This window comes from Vulpes lagopus, chromosome 12, assembly GCF_018345385.1.
Source record: "Vulpes lagopus strain Blue_001 chromosome 12, ASM1834538v1, whole genome shotgun sequence".
Lineage (NCBI taxonomy): Eukaryota > Metazoa > Chordata > Mammalia > Carnivora > Canidae > Vulpes > Vulpes lagopus.
Genome location: NC_054835.1, coordinates 5,328,520 through 5,352,575, shown reverse-complemented (window position 1 = coordinate 5,352,575; position 24,056 = coordinate 5,328,520). Strand labels below are relative to the sequence as shown.

Genomic DNA, 24,056 nt, shown 5'->3' with positions numbered 1-24,056 from the left:
ATAGAACTATACATCTAAAAAATATTTATTTAGGGTCCACTACAGCTTATGGAACTAGAGAGAAGGTACAATTGATGAAGATACACATCTAATCCTCAATGGGAGGGGTAGAGATCACAGGTCTCTGCCCACAAGGGTGTGGACAGTCTGGGGAGCAAGCCAACCTGCAGAGCTGGCTCAGGACCATCTTGTCATCTCACCTGCCAGCAGTGATGGGGAAAAGTCTAAACACAGCCGTCTCCCATTCCTCCCTCATGACAAGCTCTTACCCATCTGCTCTCCAAGGACTAACAACCTCTTATCCCCTCCCCAAAGTCAAGCTCACCTCCCCGACAGTGACCATCCTTTCTCCATCCCTTCCATAAGATCAGCTCTTCCCAACCTGCTCCCCGATGTTCTCTCCCCTCATCCATTCCTTCCTCCAACGTCCAGCCCAATGGGAAGAACCACACCCATTCTCCCCAGGCTGGAGTGGGGAGAGCCCCACCTGCTTTGTGGGTGGACAGGTCACCACTCCTTCCCTCGGGTGGATCTGAAGGCAGGCAGATCACTCGTAGGGCTTGGCTTGGTCATGGACACCGAGTCGGAGACCACCGGGCACGGCCCGGGACCCCGGGCGGAGCCAGAGTCTGGTCTCCTCCAAATGCAAGAGCTGGGGACGGAAACTCGGAATCTCAGAAAGTCATGCAGACCAGGATGACGAGGTCTGAGACTGAGAACCGCAGGACCTTGGAATTGAGAGTTGGATCAAATTTAGACCCGAACAAAATTGTTTTGATAAACAAAATGCACATATCACGAGGAAGCTAAAAGGGGGCCAAGGGTCGCTAATGCCCTAGGGTCTCGGAATTGGGGTGCGGACTCCTCAGGGGAGGGGCGGGTCTTTGCTATTGGGCTACAGTGACCATAGGGTGACTCTCATGACAAGGGAGAATAGAGAACGAGGCCTGAAAGCAGCCTTCTTTGGTCTGCACCCCCCCAGGCAAACCTCTCTGAACCCCCCCACTTCCGACCTCCTAGTCACAACTCACCGCAGAGCAGGGTTCTCTAGCCGTCAGCATCAGGCACCTGCCCACAAGCAACATGGCGGCAAGGACGTCGCCGAGAGGCTGGGCGGAGCCCACGGTTCTCGCGAGAGTCGCGCTTTCTGCCTATATCCGGCGCAGTCAGAAGCTCTTCCGGTCTTTTGGCTTTAGGCTCGGAGGAGGCAAAGGTGCAACTGTCTTCGGTCGTCCCGAATCCGGGTTCATCCGACACCGGCTGCCTCCACCATGCCGCCTAAGTTCGACCCCAACGAGATCAAAGTCGGTGCGTGCTTTAGATGTGGCTGGGGCTGCAAGATGGAGCATTCCTCCTCCCCGCAGCCCGTTGGGCCCCGGGCTCAGCCGCCGTTGCCTTGCCCACGTCGGGCTTTTAAGCCGCTGCCTGCTAGAGGCCTTAACCTGGCCAAGTGTCTAACTCTCTGGGCCTCAGCTTCCCCACGTGTAAGTGGGGAGGGAGGACCAGACGACCTGTGGTGGCTTTGCAGCCCGCACGCCTAAGGGTAAGGTTTGTGCCCGGGCGCTCCCCGCTCCGCTGGGCTGGCCGGAGGCCGGGCTGCCCAGGGACTCCGTGGCCGTGGCCGAACCCGAGGCCGCTGTCCCACGTGGCGCATGGGGCGGTCCACGCCAGGGAGGCGGCTCGCCAGCTGCGGGTTGGGTGGCCTTCCTTGTCTCTGGTGAGGCTCTTGGTGCGGCTCCGAGAATTGACCAGTGATGTGGGCGGCCCCAGAAGATGCGGAGGGAACTTTGGCGCGGGGGCTCCCTCTGCAGCGACACTCCTCTTTTCTTTCTACCAGTGTACCTGAGGTGCACCGGTGGCGAGGTCGGTGCCACGTCTGCCCTGGCCCCGAAGATCGGCCCACTGGGTCTGGTAGGTCATCCTGGTGGAGGGCGGTTTTGCTCTGGCTTGTGCGAACAGACGGGATCTGGGGTGCCTTGTACGTTGACGGGGTGGTAACGCCTGCTACGCCGCTGAGCCTCCAAACTGGAAGTGCTCCCGTAGCAAGGTCTTGCTTCATTGAAGTGGTGACTTCACTCTCCAGGGTTGGGATCTTACCTGCGGCCTTCCCCATTCTTGAGGCATGGGCCAGGGGTCTTGCTGAAGGTTTAGAAGAGTAGCTTAGAGACACTGGGCAGTCTAGTTAGCTTGTGTTTTCTAGTCCGGGAAATGGGCATAACAGTGAGGTTAAATATGGGAAGGGAAGATTAAATGGGGTGTCGGTTAAATCCTGGTGAGCTTAACATAGTAAGCTTGTGTAACCTACTTGTTAATAGGACCAGCTTTACTGATGACCACTCGATTTACCCATTAATCCATTTTATGCTTTAACTGTGCTTGCATTTCGCCAGATATCATTAGGCCTTTATTCCTTGAACTTTGATCTCCTGAACCAAACATTGTTCCCATGTTGTCTTGCCTAACCAGTGCCTTCTTTACTGCTGGTCCTTGGCTCTCAGCTTAGCTGGCAACAGCTGAACAGCTTTCCTCTTTAGGCTGATGGTCATTAGGAAGTCTAGTACTTGCCCAGATCCCATCCTTGCAGAAACCTGTGTTTTTAAGATTCTCCTGGTGATTTGAATGTAACCAGTGTTGGACATTCCCACGTTATCACATGGTTTCTTATGGGAGGGTAGGTAAGTAAGGGACTTTGCCATCTTATGACCCTGGGCCTACAGCCCCAAACAAACTTAACCCCTAGTTTCATCTTCCCAGTGTATACTGCTGCAATAGCTATGCCTTGAATTGGTATGTGCACTTGGCTTTAAACAGTGCCCTGTGTGCTCGATTGGATAAGGAAGGTTTGGGGTGTTTCCAAGTGAGAGGGATGGGTTTTCAGACTGTACTTCAACTTAGCGCACAGTGTGATAAATAATTTTCTTTCTATAGTCTCCAAAAAAGGTTGGTGATGACATCGCCAAGGCAACCGGTGATTGGAAGGGTCTAAGGATTACAGTGAAACTGACCATTCAGAACAGACAGGCCCAGGTACTTGGTTTGAGGGGGAGGGTAGAGGTAGCAACCCTTTGGGATTCCTGGGTGGAAGGTTTTTGCCACCTGACCCCAGTGGTGAGCTGAGGGCAATTTTAAATGTGGGGAAGGCTCTTGAGAGCATGGATCAAGAAAGAGCAAGGATGTGGACTCAAATATTAATTAGCTCTGGTCACTTGTGTGACATTGGGTAAATCACTTTGTGTCTCTTAGGCTTAGACATGTTTTAGATTGTGAAAATAACTGAGAATGCACAGCAAACCCAGTGTGGCCTGTGTTTTTTGAGAGCCACGTTGCATGGCAGTATTGACTGTCCTCACTGTAAGGTGGAGTAGAGCTCATTCAATCTCTCCTGCAGATTGAAGTGGTACCTTCTGCCTCTGCCCTGATTATCAAAGCCCTCAAGGAACCACCAAGAGACAGAAAGAAGCAGAAAAACAGTGAGTGGCCTTTTCCCTGGTAATTTGTGAGTGGTGTCTACCCAGTGATAACTTAGCTGCATGTGTTCCCTTTAACAAAACCTAGGGGTGGCAGAGGCATCTGATAAGCTGTTGGAGAGCCAGGCACTACCAAGAAGTGTCATGTGGCTCTCCCCAATCCCTAGTAGGGGGCTGGCCGTACTCTGTATGCAGGAGGGAAATAGTAATCGAGTAGAATGATAATGAAATAGAATGAAATAGAATGATAATGAAATAGTAGAATGAAATAATGATAACCAGAATCCGATCACTTCTGAGCTGGGTAATGCTCTGAACAGCTTGGGCCCAGTAAAATAAACTTGTCTTTTTTTCATGTTTAGTCTGGGCAGCCCCAATGGCCCAGCAGTTTGGCGCTGCCTTCAGTCTGGGGTATGATCCTGGAGACCCAGGATCCAGTCCCACGTCAGGCTCCGTGAGTGGAACCTGCTTCTCTCTGTCATGAATAAATAAAATCTTAAAAAACAAAAATGATAGTCTTATGTGTCTGTGTAAAATTAGCAAAGACTTGATTTTGCCCCAGCCACCCGCCACTGCACCTGATCAGTTTTCTGTTGGCTGGTGCAATCCAGTGGTGAGCTGATAGTAAACCCCAGCTTAGGAAACAGGGTTGTTCTTCATGTGGATGACTCTGTGCCGAAAGCATGGGAACAGCCTGGAAATTAAGATGAGGCAGCATATTACGTGGTCTGCTCTGGCCTTGGGTTGTGATAGAACTTACGCTGTTTTTCTTTTCTGCAGTTAAGCACAGTGGAAATATCACTTTTGATGAGATTGTCAATATTGCCCGACAGATGCGACACCGATCTTTAGCCAGAGAACTTTCTGGTAAGTGGACAACATGGAACCACCTTAATTGTTATACGGGGTGTATTCACCAAGGGTAGAATTTCCCAGTTTGAAGGGATGTAAGCTGTAGTTGGGGTGCAGGGTCTTGTGGGTTTGAAGAAATGGATTGACATCGGTGAATATTTGGGGCTGGATGTGTTTAAATCTGGGTATCAAGGGACCCATGGAGTCTTTGCATTAAGAACTTACATATCTAAATGGAGTTCTGAATTGTGGATTAGAGCAGCAGAGATGTCACTCCATAAAATAGGGTTAATTCCTCCTTACCTGCGATGAAACTCCCCATGGCATTTCCCCATGGTATCCAAGGACTGAGGGATTGCAGTCCCTCTGATGGCAACTTTTCTTAATTATAGGAACCATTAAAGAGATCCTGGGGACTGCCCAGTCTGTGGGCTGCAATGTTGATGGCCGTCACCCTCATGACATCATAGATGACATCAATAGTGGTGCAGTGGAATGCCCAGCGGTGAGTGACTTCTGTTTCATTTGCCACCTAAAGCAGGGTGAGAGCCGGAGGAAGGCTAAAGTATGCATAGAGAGGCTGGACTAGTTATAAATAGAAATGGTCAGTAGTGGGTTTGGGCTATAAGATTTTTTTTGTCCTACTGACACATTTTTTTCTTTCCCACAGAGTTAACTACAAAGGAAAATATTTCAATAAAGGATCATTTGACAACCAGTGGACGTTTTGATGTGGCCTCTTGCTTGGGGAGGCTAGCTCCTCTGTGGTGCCAGGGTGGCAGAACCTATAGAAGGAGCCGTTTGGGTAACAAGCTCCTCCTGGGTGACAGATTGCTGTCCTGTATGGAACTAGAGAGAAGACACCTAGAAAGTAAGTTTCAGTGCTTTTTGTAGGACACAGATACACACTTGACAAAATATTTTGCCAAAAAGAAAACTTGTACCTCAGTATGAATACATGGCAAGGAGTTTATCCCAGACCAGTTTAATTCTTGAGTGGGCTAGTGTCCTGTGGCCCTCAGTGCAAGCCTTCAGTCTGTTCTAATGTATAGCCAGGCTTCAGAAGCACTGGTGGGAAATAAAGGAACCTGACCTTTGTCTCAGCCCCCTTAAGGGTTGTTTTCTAAAGGCATGTTTTTGCCTTTCCTGAGTCTGTTCTCTTTCCTTAGTTCTAGTCCTTTTGACTCTAGTTCATGACTCCTTTTAGTGTGAGTGAAGGGATGAACCAAGATACCTGGGTACTGGGGCAAGCTATACCTGAGCAGTTTAGAGGGGCTACAGGGTAGAGGGGAGAGGGAGGAATTTAGGAACAATTAACCCAAGAACTTAGTTTTCTTGACATTAGTCCTATTCCTGCTGTATATAATTTTGTTAATAGGCCTCTAAAGTTAGGTGAGTTTTAACCCCCCACCCCGTACAAATAGAGTTGGAGAACTGTAGTGGGAAGGATAAACCTTATAGGACCTGTGCTAAGTCACCAAGAAATCAAAGTCAAAGGCCTTGGTCAATGAAGTTGTCTGACTCCCAAGTCCAATGTTTACCTAACCCCAAGTCACAAGAGTTTACTGCTGAGATGAAGTCATGCCAGTTATGTATGAAGAGGAGATGTCAAAGGCAAAACCAGGACTGGGAAAGGGAGAAAGGCCAATGAAAATCTTACTCTAGGGCAGCCCGGGTGGCTCAGCAGTTTAGTACCGCCTTCAGCCCAGGGCCTGGAGACCCGGGATAGAGTCCCACGTTGGCTCCCTGCATGGAGCCTGCTTCTCCCTCTGCCTGTCTCATTAATAAATAAAATCTTAAAAAAAAAAAAATACTCTAAAGGAAACTTAACTAGGCAGAGAAAGGACCCACTGGCCTGAGCCAGGGAAAGGCCTCAGATTGTCCTAGGAGTCCACAGAGGTGTGTGCCTTGCTGAGGGATTTCATTGGCTCGGCCTGTTCTGTTTTTTTTTTTTTTTTTTTTAAGTACAGCATACTTCATGAATTGTGTGTCCTTGTGCAGGGGCCACACTAATATTCCAATTTTAGTATGTGTGCTTCTGAAGCAAGTCCTGGGCGTTTTCTTTATACAGTAGTGAACACTCAAACATCTCACAAAGTAGAGACTGGGCCTAGCAGGGTCTAGATTTTCCTATATAGAGCATTAGAGTGGATATCCCTCCCCTATCCCCGATGAGACTAGTATGTGGAATCTTTCCTCATTTGAATTACCACCACCACACACACACACATTAGGGAGAAATGTCATTCCTGTCCAGTGTGTTGGCTTCATTCTTGGTCTTTAAGAAGGAACTAAGCCCTTCACTCATTTGATCACTTACTCCTTATAAACCATGGTTTCTGCAGGGCTTGATCTACAAAAAGCACTTTGGGTCACTGAATAAAGGTAAATTTCCAGTATAATCTGAGTTGGGTTGTTGATGCTTACTGAAGAGCTGAGAGAAGAGCTCCTGAGATTTTCCACTCCACATACAACATGTAAAATCAGGACTATTTATTAAAGGTACTCCTGCATGTGGCTGAGTTACAGACTGTAAAAGTCCAAGGAGGTCTCTAGATGTTTTCAAACTACTTGCATTTCCTGCTAGATTCCCCACCCATCTTGGTCCTATTTCTGGCTACTCCCCAGCATGGAGTCTCTGGTGTCTAATGAAAGCGGAGCTACACCTGAAGGCCTTCCCACACTCCCTACATTCATAGGGCTTCACACCAGTGTGAATCCTCTGGTGCTGACTGAGGGAAGAGCTCTGGTTAAACGCCTTCCCACACTCATTGCACTCATAGGGTTTCTCTCCTGTGTGGATTATATGATGCCGAATAAGGGCTGAGCTCTCACTGAAAAATTTCCCACACTCATTACATTTATATGGCTTTTCCCCAGTGTGGGTCTTCTGGTGGATTATGAGATTAGTGCTTTGGCTGAAGGCCTTTCCACACTCGCTGCATTTGTAGGGTTTCTCTCCTGTGTGAGTCCTCTGATGATTTGTGAGGTTTGCACTCTGGCTGAAGGCCTTCCCACATGCACCACACTTATAGGGTTTCTCCCCGGTGTGGATTCTCTGATGCTGAATAAATGCGGCACAGTAACTGAAGGCCTTCCCACACTCGCTGCACTTGTACGGCTTTTCCCCCGTGTGGGTCCTCTGGTGGTTTGTAAGATTTGCGCTGTGACGGAAGGCCTTCCCGCAGTCACTGCACTCATAGGGTTTTTCTCCAGTGTGAATTCTCTGATGCTGAACAAGGGCTGAACAGTCACTGAAGGCTTTCTCACACTCGCTACATTTGTAGGGCTTTTCTCCAGTATGAGTTCGCTGGTGTTTTGTGAGGTTTGCATTCTGGCTGAAGGCTCTTCCACATTCGTTACATTTGTAAGGTTTCTCTCCAGTGTGAATCCTCTGGTGCTGAATGAGAGATGAGCTCTGGCTGAAAGCCTTCCCACATTCATTGCACTCATAGGGTTTCTCCCCAGTGTGACTCTTCTGATGCTGAGAAAGGGAAGAACAATAACTGAAGGCTTTGCCACATTCACTACATGTATATGGTTTGGCTCTGTGGGGCTTAATTATAGGGGAATTCTTTTTGAAGCTCTCTGTATGTGTTTCCCACTTCTGGGGTCTCACTTCTGTAGGAACTCTCTGTTGTGGAGAAAGGACTGGTCTCAGGTTGAAGCTCTTCCCCAGGTCACTGTTCCTGTGATCTGACTCCCCAGGGGGCAGCTCTATATTTGTGTCTTGGGATGAGTCTTCAGAAATGTCAGGCTCAGATGGTGATTCAGACATAATCTTCCAGTCTGAAAAATATTTAGAAAAGCATTTTCCCCCTTTGGTGGAAGGAAAGGTACTACTGAAATACAAAAGGCTGATGGAGTTTGGCCAAGCTCTTGTGCAGAGGAGGTCTGATGCTCCACCCCTTTCACCCAGAACAGCTGCCCCACATTTCAGTTCTAAACTGTAAATACTGACCAAGATGGCTCTTCAGATACATTAGGATGGTTTACTCCCTTCCTAAGCTGCAAGGGATACAGAAGTTTACCCTAATTGCCCTCAGATGCACTGCTCCCTTCCTTATTTCTGCCTTTGCTCTGCTTTGGCAAGTACTGGGGATTTTCCACTTGCCTTCTTAGTCTCAAAATTCTTGGTGTGGTTTTGAGCAATCAGCTTAGCAGGTTTAAATAATTCACTTTATAAAGCTCATGATCAATGCAGCCAGATCAATGCCAGCCAGATGAATTTTTTCACCCATCAAATCAGCCCCAAACTGGTTAATTCTAGAGTCCTGGTAGGGGTGCAGCATTTTAAGATCGTACGTACCTGTACAACCTTTCTGGATAGCAATCTGGCTGCGTGTGTTAAAGAATCTAAAATGCCAACATGAGAACTGCACCTGTAAGAATTTATCCTAAGGAATTAATGAGAAATTACACAAATCTGTGTTGACAAAAGTACTCAGCATCGTTTGTCAAAGAAAAGCAAACACCTAAATGTTTAGTAAAGGAACGACCACACTATGGCCAATATTATTATTTAGCAATCAGAGGTCATGTTTCTAATGGGTACACTATAGTTCCTTCTGCAGAAAGGTATTTATTGAGAAAACACTGCGAAGATACATGGTGTGAATGCAAGCTATGTTGTCTGGATTGTGGCATCGGGCATTTTTATTTCCTTCAATGCTTATCTGTATTTTCTAATGTTCTCCACTGTCAGTATTATAATGAAAGTTACAAAAACCTTTCAAAGAATATGCAGTGATAAAAAGAAACATAACTAAAAAAAAACATAACTGCTAAATGAAAAAAGCGTGTAAACTTACACTTCTACTTTAGAAAAATGTATCACAAGCTCTGGTCTGAGCCTTCTCATTATGGGGCCTCTGGCTGACTCAGTCACTTGAGCTTGTGACCCTTGATCCTCAGGGTCATGAGTTTGAGCCTCACGTGGGGGGGGGGGGGTAAAGATTCCGTAAAAAAAAAAAAAAAAAACTTTAGAAAACAAAAATGTATCACTGCATTTTACTGTATGAAGAAGATGGAAGGGACCTCTATGTGGTGGGATGATAGGGGACCTTGTTTTTATCCTGTTCCAAATCTCAAATTAACATCTTTTCACTAGAAAAAAGTTACTTTACATAGAATAAATAACATTGCTTTTATGATCAGAAAATTGGTATTTTTTTTAAAAGAATAATTCTTAGCCCTTTTTGGGATCACCCTCATTTTAAGAGAAAACTTTAAAATGATCTTTTCTCTCAGAGGAGAGAATAACAAGGTTAGTTCTGGGTGACCTTTATTTGAATTTCTATATGGAGTCTTGACCCAGATAGCTTGGGTTTTTTATTTTTTAAAGATTTTATTTACTCATGAGAGATACAGAGAGGCAGACACATAGGCAGAGGGAGAAGCAGGCTCCTCGCAAGAAGCCTAATGCAGAACTCGATCCAAGGACCAGGATCACACCCTGAGCCGAAGGCAGACACTCAATGGCTGAGTCACCCAGGCGTCCCAGATAGTTTGGGTTTAAACCTTGGCTCCACCTCTTACTAGCTATGTGATTGTGGGCAAATTTTTAATCTCTTAGATTTATTACCTGCACATGTAGCTTTCACAGAATTGCTGCGAGGATTACAGGAGTTAAAACACATAAGGGACCGAAATGGTACCCTGAGGGACAGTCAAATGTTAGATGAGTGCTTGTTATTATCTCAGGCTCTTTCCTTGTGAACCTTCTTAAATGGTTTCCCATTCAGCAGGTTTCCCTCCAGAGCACTTGTGTATTAATGCTCAATCTACCATAAGCACAGGAGTCCCCATTTTGGGTTCAGGGTATCTCCATGTAGTTCAGTGTTTTTTTTTTTTTTTTTTAAGATTTTATTTATTCATGAGAGACAAGACAGAGGAGAAGCAGGCTCCATGCAGGGAGCCCGATGCAGGACTTGGTCCCGGGACCCCAGGATTATGCCCAGGCTGAAGGCAGGTGCTAAACCGCTGAGCCACCCAGGGATCTCCTGTAGTACAGTATTTGATCATGTGTGGCTTTGACAGCTTCTACAATTTGACCATCTATTGGAGAAAAGATGGAAAGCAGTGGAGGGAGAAAGGAGCAATTCAGGAAACTGGTGCTCATGAATTGTCCTCCCTCAGCCCACCTCTCCTCTCCACCTGGCTCCTGTAGGAGACTAAGGAGTTCAAATGTGCCCCAAACAGAACTGAATCTCCCTTTCAAGCCAGTGTCTGCTCAGCATTCTGCTCAGGCTACGGTCATCCCCCTCACATCCAATTCACTAGCACATCCTATTGGTTTTAATACCTCACATGTCCTGAATCCTTCTACCTGCTACCCCGTCTCCCTGGAATCTCTGCAGCAGACTCCTAACTGATCTCCAGGCTCTTACTCTTGAACCTTGGAAGTCTTATTCTTCACATGCAATTTTAAAACACATATCAAGTATTGTCCCCTCCCTGCTCAGAGCCCTGAGGGCTTATCTTACTATGTGAAGAAAATCTGAACACCTTACATGGCCTCTAAAGTCCCGCATGCTGTGTTCCCTGCCACTCACTCTCCCTCTGCTTACTGAGTCCTAGGGGTTTCAAGTCAAGCTCATCCACAACTCAGAGCTTTAGCACATGCTGTGTCCCAGATCACTTCTCTCCCAGACGCTTACACGGCTGGCTCATTCTAGTCTTTCAGACCTCAGCTCCAATGTCACCTTCTCTAAGGGGGCTTTCCTAGTCATCTGACTTACAAGAGCCCCCCCACCTCCATCTATTCCTGTTCTCACCTTTGTATCCCGTCACTATTCTCTTACCCTGCTTTGTTTCCTTCACAGCACGCCTCACCATCTCACATTGTATCAGTAATTTTATTTATTCATTTATGTTCCTGACATCGCAGGATGTAAGCAGAGACTATGTCTTGTTCTCTGTTGTACCTTCAGTAACTAAAGCAATTCCAGGCGTTTACCAAATGCTTAATGCTTATTTGTTGACTGAATGAGTAACAAATTCAATGAGAAAAAGGCAAATTGGGCAGCCTGGGTGGCTCAGTGGTCTAGCGCTGCCTTTAGCCCAGGGCCTGATCCTGGGGACCGGGGATTGAGTCCCACGTCAGGCTCCCTGCATGGAGTCTGCCTGTGTCTCTGCCTCTCTCTCTCTCTCTCTCATGAATAAATAAAATCTTTAAAAAAAACAAAAAAAGAAGAAAGGGAAATTGAGCAGCTGTGCCTGGGGACATGTCAACACCCACAGCAGAAGCTCTTAGAGCAGGCAGTGAGGTGAAAGGTACTTTAAAGACCCAGGTCTGCCATCGTGGCCAGGATGGGATGGGGTGACGGAGGGCTCTGAAACCAGTCCATGGCGGAAGAGCAAGGCCCAGGTTGCTCTGTGAATCTCAAGGCAGAGATGCAACCCCATGGAAGCAGGGTATTAATTACTCCAACAGCCAGATTTAAACTTTCCTTAAATTACTTCATGATCATATAGCTAATACAGAACTCCATCACTGATAACTTTTTTCATGCATATTAGTTTGTAAGATAAGATTTTGTTATCTACATTTTTTGATAGAGAAGCGACCACATAATTTAGTGGTTTAGTCTGAGTCTGTGTGGTTCATAAACAGCAAGCCAGGACCTGAAAGCCCATCTTTCACAGGTCCACATCCAAACCTGCCAAATTTATACCAAAATTTATACCAAAAATACCAAAATTCTATTACCTCACAGCATGGACCCTTGGTGCAAACACCCCTTCTTAAGTTCTGTTTCTAGTAACGTGCTGATCTGACCTTTTTAGAGTCTTGAAACTCTCTGAGGCTGTGATGAAAACTTTTTCCAGAAAAATGCAGCCACTGCGCTAGCCATGTAACAACACATTCCATCTCTGAAGTTCTATACAAGGGTGTACAGCCTGGAATAAAAGGCTGTGCATGATGCGGGCAGCAGGGCATTGAGAAGGAAGCAGCAGGACCACTGAGGCTCCTATAAAGGCAATATTTCAGCAAGTCTGAGCGGTGCCTGGCTAACAACAGGGATGAGAGAACGTGTGACAGGCTGTTTAGAAAGAGGACAGTAAGATGGGAAGGAGAAAGTTCTGATCAACATGCAGAAAACCTACCAGAGGCTTTGTTTTCACTGCCCTGCAGCAACAATAATCAGAAATGAAGATGTAAAGCACTAGGCTGTTTTTAAACAAATTTAAAGCTTTATCACCTTAAAGTTATTAAGTTCACTTACACTTCTGATGCTTTAAGCCTCAAAATTTCAAAAGTGGCTGGAACCCCAGGAAAGTTACTGAGGCACTGCCAGAGGTCACATATCCACAGGGGCCAGAGCATGAGGGTGGGGGTGCAGTGAGCAGCCTTGGATGAGAAGCAACAGATAAACACAGCAACTATGGCTTCCCTTTTATCTTTCCTGAGGTTATCAATATCAGCCCTTTAGGAAATTCTAGCAGGGTCTACAATGTAGAGAAGGTGGGGAGGGAATGTGAGGAGAGAGAGGATCCAATTAAGGACCAGAGAGGGGAGTAGCAGTAGGTGTCACAGCTGGAGGTATGGGCAAGAGTGCACCTGAGAGCCTCAGTGAGGTGAACCCCAAGCAGAGAACGTGCTGGGCCAGCAAAGAAGCCATTCCCTCAGAGGCCAGCACCACCACCTATGGTCCTAAACATCCCCAGCCCAGGTCCCAAACACCCCCCCAACATGCCAGGAGGAGTTATGGAATCAGCCAGACCTTATTTTGAACCCCAGCCACACTACCTTCTAGCTGTGAGGCTCTGAACCAGCAAGATAGCCTCTTTCAGCTTTAGTTTCCTCATCTGTAAAATGTGGGGTTGTTAAAATAACCAAACGCATAATGTGTTATTTCCAAAGGGCTTTTGCTCTCAAGACTCACTGGTTTTAGTGCTTGTTCACTTACCGGGACAGGTACTCCTTAGGCCTCCTCCTTCCAGCATCCATGGGCCTTCTTCCCTTTGTTCCGACTGGGAGTTCATGCCAGGCTGGGAAACCGGAAGTCCTGGTCAAGGGCAAAACAAGTGCTATAGAAATTTAGATTAAATAGCCACCCAGAACTCAGGGGAGGGGGAAGCAGACCAGTTAGGTCATTTATTTCATTCATTCAGCAAATATTTATTGAATACTGTACTTGGTACCAGGCACTGGGGATGTAGCAGTAATTAAGACAGATGAGATGCCAGGGAGGGGACAGGCTGGGGTGTTAAGCCCCAAAAGCAAGTTATTTAGAAAAACAGAACTTAGGAGGAGCTGGCCTGAAGGTCACACCACCCCTCCTGGGAAACAAGAAAACACGGAGCTGCAGTCTTGCAGGAAGCAAAATGAAACTGCCTATTTCTCAACTTAGAATGCAGAGGCCTTTTACTATAGGGAACTGGGAAGAAACATCATCCCTCCAGTGTGTTGGAGCAACTGAGGATCACTCAACCCTGGGAAGTGCCACAGATATTCAGATCTGAGTAGATTCTACATTTCAAATGGCTTCCTTACCCAGCAGGACCAGATTCCTGACATTTTCTGGTATCCCTTCCTTGAACCTTGGAGTTCCCCTTGGAGCAGGGATCAAGGGCCTCCAGCCATGGTGGGTCAGAGCTGCAGTCATGGTGCCAAAGGGCATGGTTCCCTGAAACAATAAGCACATTCCTTCTCACCTGCAGGCCAGAGGATACAACAGAGGTCCGCACAGCTCAAGAGAAGCATTTACTGATCACTTCCTATGTGCCTGACACTAAACTGGATACTGACACACACACAAAAAACAGATACAGTCTCTTTGTGTTTACAACTCTCTCAGACTTTATATATAGAGAACACACATACAGCTACTTCTATGTAAAAGAAGGAACCGGACACCAGTGCTTGGGAACGAAAAGAGCCCATGTAGACAAAATAAAATTAGAATGTCTAAGTTTATGCAACGAGCTATCAGAAGGAAATGTGAAAGCTCAACTTTGCAGAGTGTTTCACAAGTATTCCTGTGAACCTCGATATGACACAGTATAACAAGGAAGGCAGCCAAGTAGGTGGCCACCTGCAATAACATGTCAGTGAAATGGGCAGACCAGCTGCCAGGATAACAGAGAAGGAATCCTGCACGGAGGATGGACGAAGACCACAGAGAGAAGGTGATTGCTGAGCTGGCCTGGAAGAAAGGTGGTCAGATGGAGAAATAGGTTATCTGAGGCAGGGGACGCCCCAAGAGCACAGGCACAGAGGAGAGAAGGTCCTTGCGTCTGTTTTCTGTGCAAGTAATGGTAACTCCACCCACCTCACGGGCCACGTCAGAGACCTGAAGGTCACTCTCCCCTCTCCTACAGCTCCTCACAAACCACTGCTGCCTTCATCTTCCTCCACAGTATCATGAAAGTTCACACATGTCTCTCCACGGCCCTGTCACTGCCTTCTTTGAAGCCAGCATCATTTTCCAAATTACAACCTCTAATTTTACCTGTTCTTCCGATCCAGCCTTTATACTGAGAAATGCAGTACAACAGGACAAAGAGGGTCATCTTTGAAAACTATGAAATATTTAAAACATTTGGGTCATTTTATGACAGGCAAGAGAGTAAAAGCCACCATAAAGATGTAAGTGTCATGAACTACATAAGAAATGGTATGTAATTCACAAAGAAAAACTTGTAGGAAGTATGAGAAGAAACGTAAAATACTACAGCTATGAGATATTAAAATAACTCAGGGTTAATACATAATAAAAAACAAAACATAGGTATGAAGAACTGAGCAATTTAATTAATAAGATTGAACTAATAGAGCCATCAAACCCCGCATTCTGCCTTTATGCTATAACTGGCTGTTCTGGGTTGGCAAAAGTCACACTGTCCCCATGGAGCACAGGCAGGCTGAATGAGCAGACAGAAAAACCAAAGTGACAATTTTGGAGTATCTAAGAAAATAAGATCCGAACACTTTCAATATAAACAAGAATGGAAGGAAATAAATTAGAAATTCAACTCAAGAGGTTATAAAAGATTGAATTTTAAAATAAATCTGACAAACGTAAAAGCAAATAATTAAGAAAGAAAACTCTGTCACTAAGAGAACTGATGAGAGAAATCTAAGCACAAACTTTCTGAAAAGGAAAAGAAACCGACCAATACCTAGTCTAATCTGGAAAAAGGGGGAGAAGACAGTTCCTATCCTGGTGGGACTATGCAATGGAATACACTAGAAATGATTCTGTAGAATAATCTTAATAGAAATGGGAGAAATATTCATCACATTCTGCGAAGTGGAAATAAAAGAAGGTTAAAAGGAGGACAAAACCATTTTGGAAAAATAAAGAAGGAAAAATATGGGGATGCCTGGCTGGCTCAGCTGGTGAGGTATGTGACTCCTGATCTCGGTGTTCTGAGTTCAAGCCCCATGCTGGGTGTGGAGATTACTTAAAAATAAAATATATATATATATTTTTAAGATTTTATTTATTCATGAGAGACACAGAGAGAGACAGAGAGAGGCAGAGACACAGGCAGAGGGAAAAGCAGGCTCCATGCAGGGAGCCCGACATGGTACTTGATCCCAGGTCTCCATGATCACGCTCGGGCCGAAGGCGGCGCTAAACCGCTGAGCCACCCAGGCTGCCCTAAAAATAAAATCTTTAAAAAAATAACCGCCCCCCCCCCCGAAAAAGAAAAGAAGAATATGACTGAAAAGATGCAAATGAAAATGTTTAAGTATATCATTTCTCTGTGGGAATAAGGATGAGTTTTTGGGTGTGTTTTCTATGGTTTTTGGGTTTTCTACAATAAACATGAATTTCTTTTGTAATTAAAAAACAAAAAAACTCCTTAATATTAAAAAAAGGGGGGGGGCTGCCTCTCAGAGGAAATTTAGAACTTACCTGGGCTCCAACTGTGAGACTAGCTGCCATTCCTTCATCTTCTATGGTTTCCTCTTGGGGAAGGGCAGGGTCTGGAGAAGGTGGCTCTGGAGAAAGGGGGAGAAACCAATGAAGCTCACAAGTTACAGCTCATCAAGCTAGAGAGTCTTATATTCTCATTTTGAAGAAGGGGGTTCCGAGGACATTGCCAGTTACAGGGCAATGGGGCTGAATCTACAGACCCGCCAGAGGCTACACATTTCCCTATTCCCCTTCTTACTTCAGAAATCCCATCAATTCACTCAGACACAGGGAGTCATTAGACTAACAGACTCTCAAGTAGCAGAGCTCCCCCATTTACCAGCAGTGTGCAAATCCTATAACCTTTCCAAGTCTCATTTTTCTCATCTGTAAATGGGAATGATAATCCCTCGTAAAGTTGCTGGGAAGATGAATGAAAAATGCAGACAAAGCAGTTGGTACAATGCCTGAAGTGTAAGTACGTAGTTTACAACTATTACCTACTGCTGCTGAGTTCATTTGGAGATTTAGGACATTTGCCAAATCAAGAGAGGTAATGACCAAGTGGGATTCATTGCAGGGATGCAAGATTAGTTCAACATAGAACAATTAATCTGTATTATATACCAAGGTAATAAAAAGGAAAAGACTCCACACAGAGCATTTCAGTGAACACTAAAAAGGCCATTTTGCAAAATCTGTCACCCTTTCCTGGTAGAACCCATTCAATAAACTAGGAAGAGAAGAGACCGTCCTCAACCTGGCAAAAGGCAACTACAGAAAACCCAGATTTACATCATACTTAACAGTGAAGAACTGATCCTTTCCCCTAAGATCAGGAACAAGACAAGGATATCTGCTCTCACCACTTCTATTCAGTATTATACTGGAGGTTCTAGTGAGGAAAATTAGGAAGGGGGGAAAAAAGGCATCTGGATTGGAAAGGAAGAAGTACAATTATCAGTATTTGTAGATATGATTTTGTATATGTAAAATCTTAAGGAGGGCGCCTGGCTAGCTCAGGCGGTAGAGCATGTGACTCTTGATCTCAGGGTTGTTCAAGTCTCACTATGGGTATGGAGCCTACTTAAAAAATAAAAACAGACTTGCTAAAAAAGAAAAAGTAAATAAAAAGAAGAGGAAGAGGAGGAGGAGAAAATCTTAAGGAATCCACCAAAAAAATCCTATGACAGCTAAATAAGTTCAGCAAAGTTGCAAGATACAAGGTGGATATATAATGAGAAGACAACCCAATTAAGTTTGGGCAAAGGATTTGAATAGACATTTCTCCAACTATTTCTATACACTAGCAATGAGCAATTCAAGAGTGAAATAAAAAAAAAACCACCTCAATTCCATTTGCAAGAACATTAAAAGAACAAAATACTTAAGAATAAATTTAACAAAGGAAATGTAAAACATGTACACTGAAAGCTACCAAACACTATTGAAATTACAGAAGATCTACATAAATGGAAAAACATCCTATGGATTCATGGATTGGAAGACAGTAATGTTGCTATGGCAGTACTCACCAAATTAATCTACAGAGTCAATGTAATCCCTATCAAAATACCAGCAGACTTTTAAGTAGGAATTGATTAAGCTGATCCTAAAATTCATCTAGAAATGCAAGCGACTAAGAAGAGCCAAACAATCTGGAAAAAGGACAAGTTGGAGAACTCACATTCACACTATCAAAACCTTGTGCCAAGCAACAGTAATTAAAATAGTTTGGTTGGGACACCTGGGTGGCTCAGTGGTTATGTGTCTGCCTTTGGCTCAGGCAGTGATCCTGGAGTCCCGGGATTGAGTCCCACATCCCACGGTTCTCCCTCTGCCTATGTCTCTGCCTCTCTCTCTCTGTGTCTCTCATGGATAAATAAATAAAATCTAAAAAAATAATAATAATAAAAAGATAAAATAGTTTGGTACTGGTATAAGGATTGAAATACAGATCAATGAAAAAGAATGGAGAGTCCAGAAATAGATCCATATATTTTTGGACAATGATTTTCAACGAGTCCCACCCAAGAAATTAAATGGGGGAAAGAGTTTTCAAAAAGAAGGTGCTAGGACAAGTGGACTCTTATCTCACACCACATGTAAAAATTAACTCAAAATAGATGAAAGACTTATTTTTTTAAAAAGATTTTATTTATTTGTTCATGAGAGACACAGAGAAAGAGGCAGAGACATAGGCAGAGAGATCCCCGGACCAGGATCATGCCCTGAGCCAAAGGCAGATGCTCAACCACTGAGCCACCCAGGCGTCCCTAGATCAAAGACTTACTTATAAAAGCTAAAACACCTAGAAGAAAACTTAGGGGGCAGCCCCGGTGGCGCAGCGGTTTAGCGCCGCCTGCAGCCCAGGGCGTGATTCTGGAGACCCTGGATGGAGTCCCACGTCAGGCTCTCTGTATGATGCCTGCTTCTCCCTCTGCCTGTGTCTCTGCCCCTCTCTCTCTCTCTCTGTCTCTATGAATAAATAAAATCTTTAAAAAAAAAAAAAAGAAAACTTAGATATTTTTATTACCTCTGATTAGGCAATGGGTTTCATAGCTATGACACCAAAAGCACCAATAACAAAAAATAAGCCGAATTTCACCAAAATTAAAAACTTTGTGCTTCAAAGGATACTATCAAGAAAGTCAAAAGATAACCACAGAATGGGGGAAGATGTCTGCAAATCATCTATCTTTTAAGGGTCTAGGATCCAGAATATTTAAAGAATTTTTACAACTCAGAAACAAAAGACAAATCACCCAATTAAAAAACGGCAAAGGATGTGAATAGATTTCTTCAAGAAAGATATACAAAGAGCTAGTAAGTACACGAAAAGATGTTCATATCACTAGTCATTTGAAAAGTGCATATCAAATAAATATGAGATACTTCACATTCACTAAAATGGCTAAAATAAAGATGGAAAACAAGTCTTGGTGAGGATGTGGAGAAAAAGAACCCTTGTACATTGCTACTAGGATTGTGAAATGCCTCAGTCACTAGGGAAAACAATGTGGCAGGTTTTCAGAAAGTTAAACAGAAGTACCATATGACCTTGCAGTTCCTCTCCTAGTTATACAAACAAGAAATGAAAACACATCCACACAAAAATATGTGCACACATATTCACAGCAGCATTATTCACAATAGCCAATACTGGAAGCCACCCAAATCCTCACAACTGAGGAACAATATGTGGTATATCCATACAATGAAATATTATTCAGCCATAAAATGGAATGAAGTACATTCATCCATGTTACAACATAGATACCTTGAAACATTATTTTAAATGAAAGAAGCCAGACACATATATTCTATGATTCTATTTTTATGAAATGTCCAGAATAGGCAAATCCTTGAACATTAAGTAGAAATCCAGAGAGACTAGGGGTTAGAGGGAATGAGGAGTGATGGTTAATGGGTATGGGCTTTTTTTTTTCCTTTTTTTTAAGAGACAGTGTGCAGGGCAGCCCCAGTGGCACAGCGGTTTAGCACTGCCTGCAGCCCGGGGTGTGAAACTGGAGACCCGGGATCAAGTCCCATGTCGGGCTCCCTGCATGGAGCCTGCTTCTCCCTCTGCCTATGTTTCTCATGAATAAATAAATAAAATCTTAAAAAAAAAAAAAAAAAAGAGTGTGCAAACACGCAGATGGGGGTGGGGAGGAGAGGCAGAGGAAGAGAATCTTAAGCAGCTCCACGCTCAGCACAGAGCCCCATTCCGGGTTTGATCTGATGAAATGGGTATGGGCTTCTTTTAAGGGTAATGTGAAATTAAGTACTGGTGATGGTTGCACAACTTTGAGACTATACTAAAAGCCACTTTATTGTAGACTTTACAAGTGAGTATTATGGCATGTGAGTTTTCTCTTAATAATAAAAAAAAATAGTAGAGGTAGTATAGCCCTCAAAAAAGAAGTACATAGGTCTGGATACTGGTTTTAGTTTAGACCTTATGTTACTGAATTGTACCTGACGCTATTGTACCTTCTTGTCCTCTTTGGCAGTTACCAAAGGAGTACTAGGAGGATGAGAACCATCCTGCTTGTTCCCAAGTCTCTGGGGGAAGACAACACCAAATTCTGGATGTGAAACTGCACTTGAAGAGTTACAAACCAATACAGGGACCTCTTGATCTAGAGGAGGATGGCACAGGCCTCAGAGGTTAAGATTCTATATACATTTGCTCTATCGATCGTTCAAGATGCTTTCAAACACATATTATTTTATTTGATATTTATAGTTCTTAGAGGTAAGTAAGGTAGGAAACGTTACTTTTACCCTTTCCTCCATGAAGAAACACGAGTTAAAAACCTAACTGGTACGTCATCACTTAGGATCCTGGCCTTCTGATTCCAAATCCCCAGGTATCCTCTTGGACTTTACAGTCCAACTAGGTTGAACTGGCCCTCAGTTCCATGTGGAGCCAATAGGCTCCTGTTCTGAGACTCCCTGGCTGCTTTGAAGATCGGAAACAACGGGAGACCCCGGGTCGTCCCATTTTTCCTTGCGGGGTCCCTTTCCCTCGACTCATAAATACCATCAGTCCATCAAGCAGATTGGGGTAAGGAGGATACTCAGAGATTATTCAGGCCTGAGCGCCTCCAACGTTCCTGATCCTAAAATGCTTTACTCAAAAAAAGGCTCATCCTCAACCTCTTGAGGAAAGGATAACCGCAGAGTTCTGGTCCCGGCCACAGAGCTGCATGAGTGGGCAAGCTGGAAGGAGAAGCCGGCTCTCCTGCAAACTCTCCTTTCACTACTCCTCACCTCCTTCCTCCAGCATTTGGGTCCCACCTCGCACCACCGCCTCCCAGCAGTTCTCTGAGCCCCAGCCGCGCTCTGCTGGCCTGCTCTGGCTGCTCCCAGGCTGGACTCTTCCTCTCTCCAGCCTCTCCCGTCAGAGGCCGAGTCTGAGCCTGCGAGGCTGAGCCCTGGGGAGCTCGGGTCGAGCCCGTCCAGCCAGGTCTCTCCGTCTCCCCAGCGGCAGTCAGGCCTCGCGGCTCGGGAGTTCGTGGCGCAACCACCGACTGGGTCTCAAGCAGAAGGCCGTGTGGAAACGCCCGCCGCCGGCTACCCCAGAACGCTACAGGTTACCATCACGAGCTCAGAAACTGTGGCCAGAGGTACTGCCAGACGCCAGGCCCAGCTCCCGCGCCCGAGGACGCGCTCCAATAGCGCCACTTCCGGTCATGCGTATGGACCTCCTCGCCCCACCGGACTCCATTTCCCAGAAGTCTCCCAATTTAGCTCCTGGTCAAAATCTTTTTCTCTGTGCTAGGTTTGCTACCCGCGCACCCCTGTGGACCGTACTTCCCAGAGAGGCTCCGCCTCTTCTGCTTCCGGAATCTGTTTCCTACCATGCTTTGTCCACATGCGTTTCAGGTCCACCGGAATCCCGTGGCTGGGGCCTCGGAAGCGGGGAGGCAACTTGGCCGCGAAGGATCCTGGGAGCGGTGGTTCCAGCGCAGGCGCAGACCTACGCTGGCGCTGGATGCTTGGTTTCAGCTGGTCTTCGCCGTGGTTCAGCGTTCACCGTAGCTGGGGTCGCGGGGGTCGTCTCGTAACGCGATCTTCGGCATCCTCTGGAGCGGTGTGGAAAGTTTGGGAAGAGTGAAGGCAAGGAGGGAGGGGCCCTTCATTGTGAACAGTGCAGCCACGGGCTGGTGCCCTGGAACTCGCAGAAGCAAAAAATCTCTCCGCGGGAGAGAACTTGCGCGGTCATTTCAGGGATCGGAAGCCCCGAATGGTGTTACAGCGTCCTATCAGCGCTATTGTGGGAGGAGACTCCTAGATATTCTGTCCCTTGGAGGCTGCTGTGCTGTGCCAGAGGATATTTCAGTTGGCTTCCTCGGAGGGCTGAGGACGCTTTCCCCTCTTGCCTTGTTGAAAATTATTCGCTATTTGGGCAACTTTCTGATCACTAATTCAGTTCTGAAGCATTTTGACGTTAGGAAGATGGAAATGTGTTACCTAGGAGGCAAAAACGAGTTTGGAGTTCCTGAGGCCGTGCATTTTGTACTGCCTGCCCCTTTCAGCCCCAGCTGGTTGCATTTTTGCTGGAAGAACTATCTGAAGTTTGTGGGTCTTCTCTGAGTCTTACCGGGATTTAGTCCATCAGACAAGCCACACCCACTGATCTCTACCTTGGGCTGCTGCATATTTGGGCTCAAAGATTGGAAGGCCCTAAGTCTGAGATGGATCTCCTTGGGTTCAAATCAAGGAGTGGGCAGGGCTGTGTTTCTTCTGGACACTCGGGGAGAATTGCTTTCCTTGCCTTTTCGTGCTCCTGGAGGCTGCCTGCCTTCCATGGCTCCTAGCCCCCTACGGTTGGTGCTGTTCTGCCCATGGCCACAAGGCCCGGCAGGTGCTAGCCCCAGAATGTCCAGTGGGCAGTAGCGGGTTTTCGTCAGTCTCGGGATCCCAACCAGGGCCACTGGGAGGTAGCGGAGTGCTTCACTCCTCAACTGGTGCAATTCCGCTTATGGTCACTGGGTGTCGTTAGGGCATTCCTTGCCTCAAGAATGCAGACGTCAGGATTTTCTCTGGGGCAGGGATAGGAGGTGGGGTGGGTGTGGGTGGTGGTGCTGATTTCTACTTTGGGAGGGGTAAAGCACTGCTTCTGCTGCTGCACCTGTCCGTTGGGGAATGTTCCATCTGCTGTCCAGGTCCTGTACCTGATGCTGCTGGGCTGGGCTTCTGGGGTGGATTCAAGCCTTTCAACGGGCTGGCTCTGGTCCCTGAAGCATCTTGTGCTCTGATGAGGAGACCCCAAGGAAGTCTTAAGGAAAACTCTGAAAAATGTGTGCCCACAATCATTGGTACGTCTAAGTGGATGCTGGTAGCAGTCAAGAGATGGTATGAGTAGGAGTTGCTGAGGAATCAGGATAGGAAATAGAATATGAACAGAAAAATGTGTAAAGATTTCACATGTCCTTTTGGGGCACCCCTTGAGCATCACACCTTGCACACAACTCCCAATCTTCACCACAGCCTCACCATCCCCAGCAGCTGACATCGATTGAACACTTACTCTGTACCAACCTTAGTTCTAGGTGCTTTACAAACTTCTTTCATCCTCACAGCAATCCCATAAGGGAGAGAGCATCATTATACCCATTTTTATAGATGAATAAAGTGAAGCTCAGAGAGGTTAAATGACTTGTCTAGGTCACACAGGCAGTGAGTGGTATAACCAGAATTTGAACTAAGCCCATTGCCTCGTAACCACCATGCTGCACTGGCTCTGGACCTTGGGTTATGGAGGGAAGAGGCCAAGGTGGAGTTGAAGCCACACTAATGCTTTCCTTGCCCACAAGTTTAACCATTTCCACTTTCATCACCATCACCTCCATCTCTTCCACTTTACCTCTATCTCTATCCATCTCACCTCCATCTCTGTCTACCCCACCTCCAACTCTTCCACATCACCTCCATCTCTATTTTCTGTCTCTATAATTGTCATCTTTTCCATCTCTACCATCTCTCTCATCTCATGCTCTCATTTCTCTATCACCTCTGTCTCTCATCTGTTCCATCTCTTTCATCTTGCTAACTCTAGATGTAGTAGCAGAATTATAAGAAAATCATAAGCAGTCTGAATATGGAACAATGTGAGGTTGATTTAAGTTCTGATTTATTTTAGTTCTGACATATTTAGACAATGAAATACTCTTAATTTGTTAAATTTAACAAATATTTAAGCACCTGCTCTTTGCCACACGCTATGACTTTATGGCAAACAAATCGTTAGAAGAATGAAGAGAGCTTCCATTTCAAGCTGGTGGACTCAACTCCCCTTTCTCTTCCTCTAGTTACCACTGATATGACAGGGAAGATGCATAAAGGGAACAAAACTATA

The 24,056-nt window shown here is 45.6% G+C and overlaps 3 protein-coding genes and 1 non-coding gene across 11 annotated transcripts in view; 2 read left to right on the top strand and 2 right to left on the bottom strand.

Annotated features, from left to right (window-relative positions):
• The window catches only part of LRSAM1 (leucine rich repeat and sterile alpha motif containing 1), a 44,928-nt gene extending 43,782 nt beyond the window's left edge, over positions 1-1,146 (bottom strand). The window contains exons 1-2 of the mRNA XM_041724170.1: positions 1,032-1,146; positions 488-728 (exon numbers count right to left, since the gene is read on the bottom strand). The gene's annotated coding sequence lies outside the window, so the exon portion shown is untranslated. The remainder of the gene's footprint in view (positions 1-487; positions 729-1,031) is intronic.
• A 4-nt stretch (positions 1,147-1,150) lies between these two features.
• RPL12 (ribosomal protein L12) lies at positions 1,151-5,037 on the top strand. The gene is made up of 7 exons (XM_041724179.1): positions 1,151-1,308; positions 1,838-1,911; positions 2,929-3,027; positions 3,389-3,470; positions 4,248-4,334; positions 4,712-4,824; positions 4,990-5,037. Exons 1-7 carry the CDS (start codon positions 1,272-1,274, stop codon positions 4,993-4,995), a joined length of 498 nt encoding a protein of 165 aa, XP_041580113.1. The 5' UTR covers positions 1,151-1,271; the 3' UTR covers positions 4,996-5,037.
• Positions 4,033-4,162, top strand: LOC121474350. The gene has a single exon (XR_005983360.1). It is a non-coding gene; the product is annotated as a small nucleolar RNA SNORA65 (small nucleolar RNA).
• Positions 5,038-5,149: 112 nt separating the features above from the next.
• On the bottom strand, positions 5,150-23,308 carry ZNF79 (zinc finger protein 79). 8 transcript variants are annotated; one of them, XM_041724172.1, is made up of 5 exons: positions 21,556-23,308; positions 16,190-16,275; positions 13,819-13,951; positions 13,232-13,330; positions 5,150-8,108 (listed from the first exon to the last, which is right to left on the bottom strand). In XM_041724172.1, exons 1-5 carry the CDS (start codon positions 21,569-21,571, stop codon positions 6,937-6,939), a joined length of 1,506 nt encoding a protein of 501 aa, XP_041580106.1. In that variant the 5' UTR covers positions 21,572-23,308; the 3' UTR covers positions 5,150-6,936. The 8 variants fall into 8 exon arrangements, with proteins under 8 accessions (XP_041580106.1, XP_041580105.1, XP_041580107.1 ...); XM_041724171.1 differs by lacking the exon at positions 21,556-23,308 and adding an exon at positions 20,966-21,534; XM_041724177.1 differs by lacking the exons at positions 5,150-8,108; positions 21,556-23,308 and adding exons at positions 8,629-8,701; positions 20,966-21,539.
• Between the last annotated feature and the right edge of the window lie 748 nt (positions 23,309-24,056).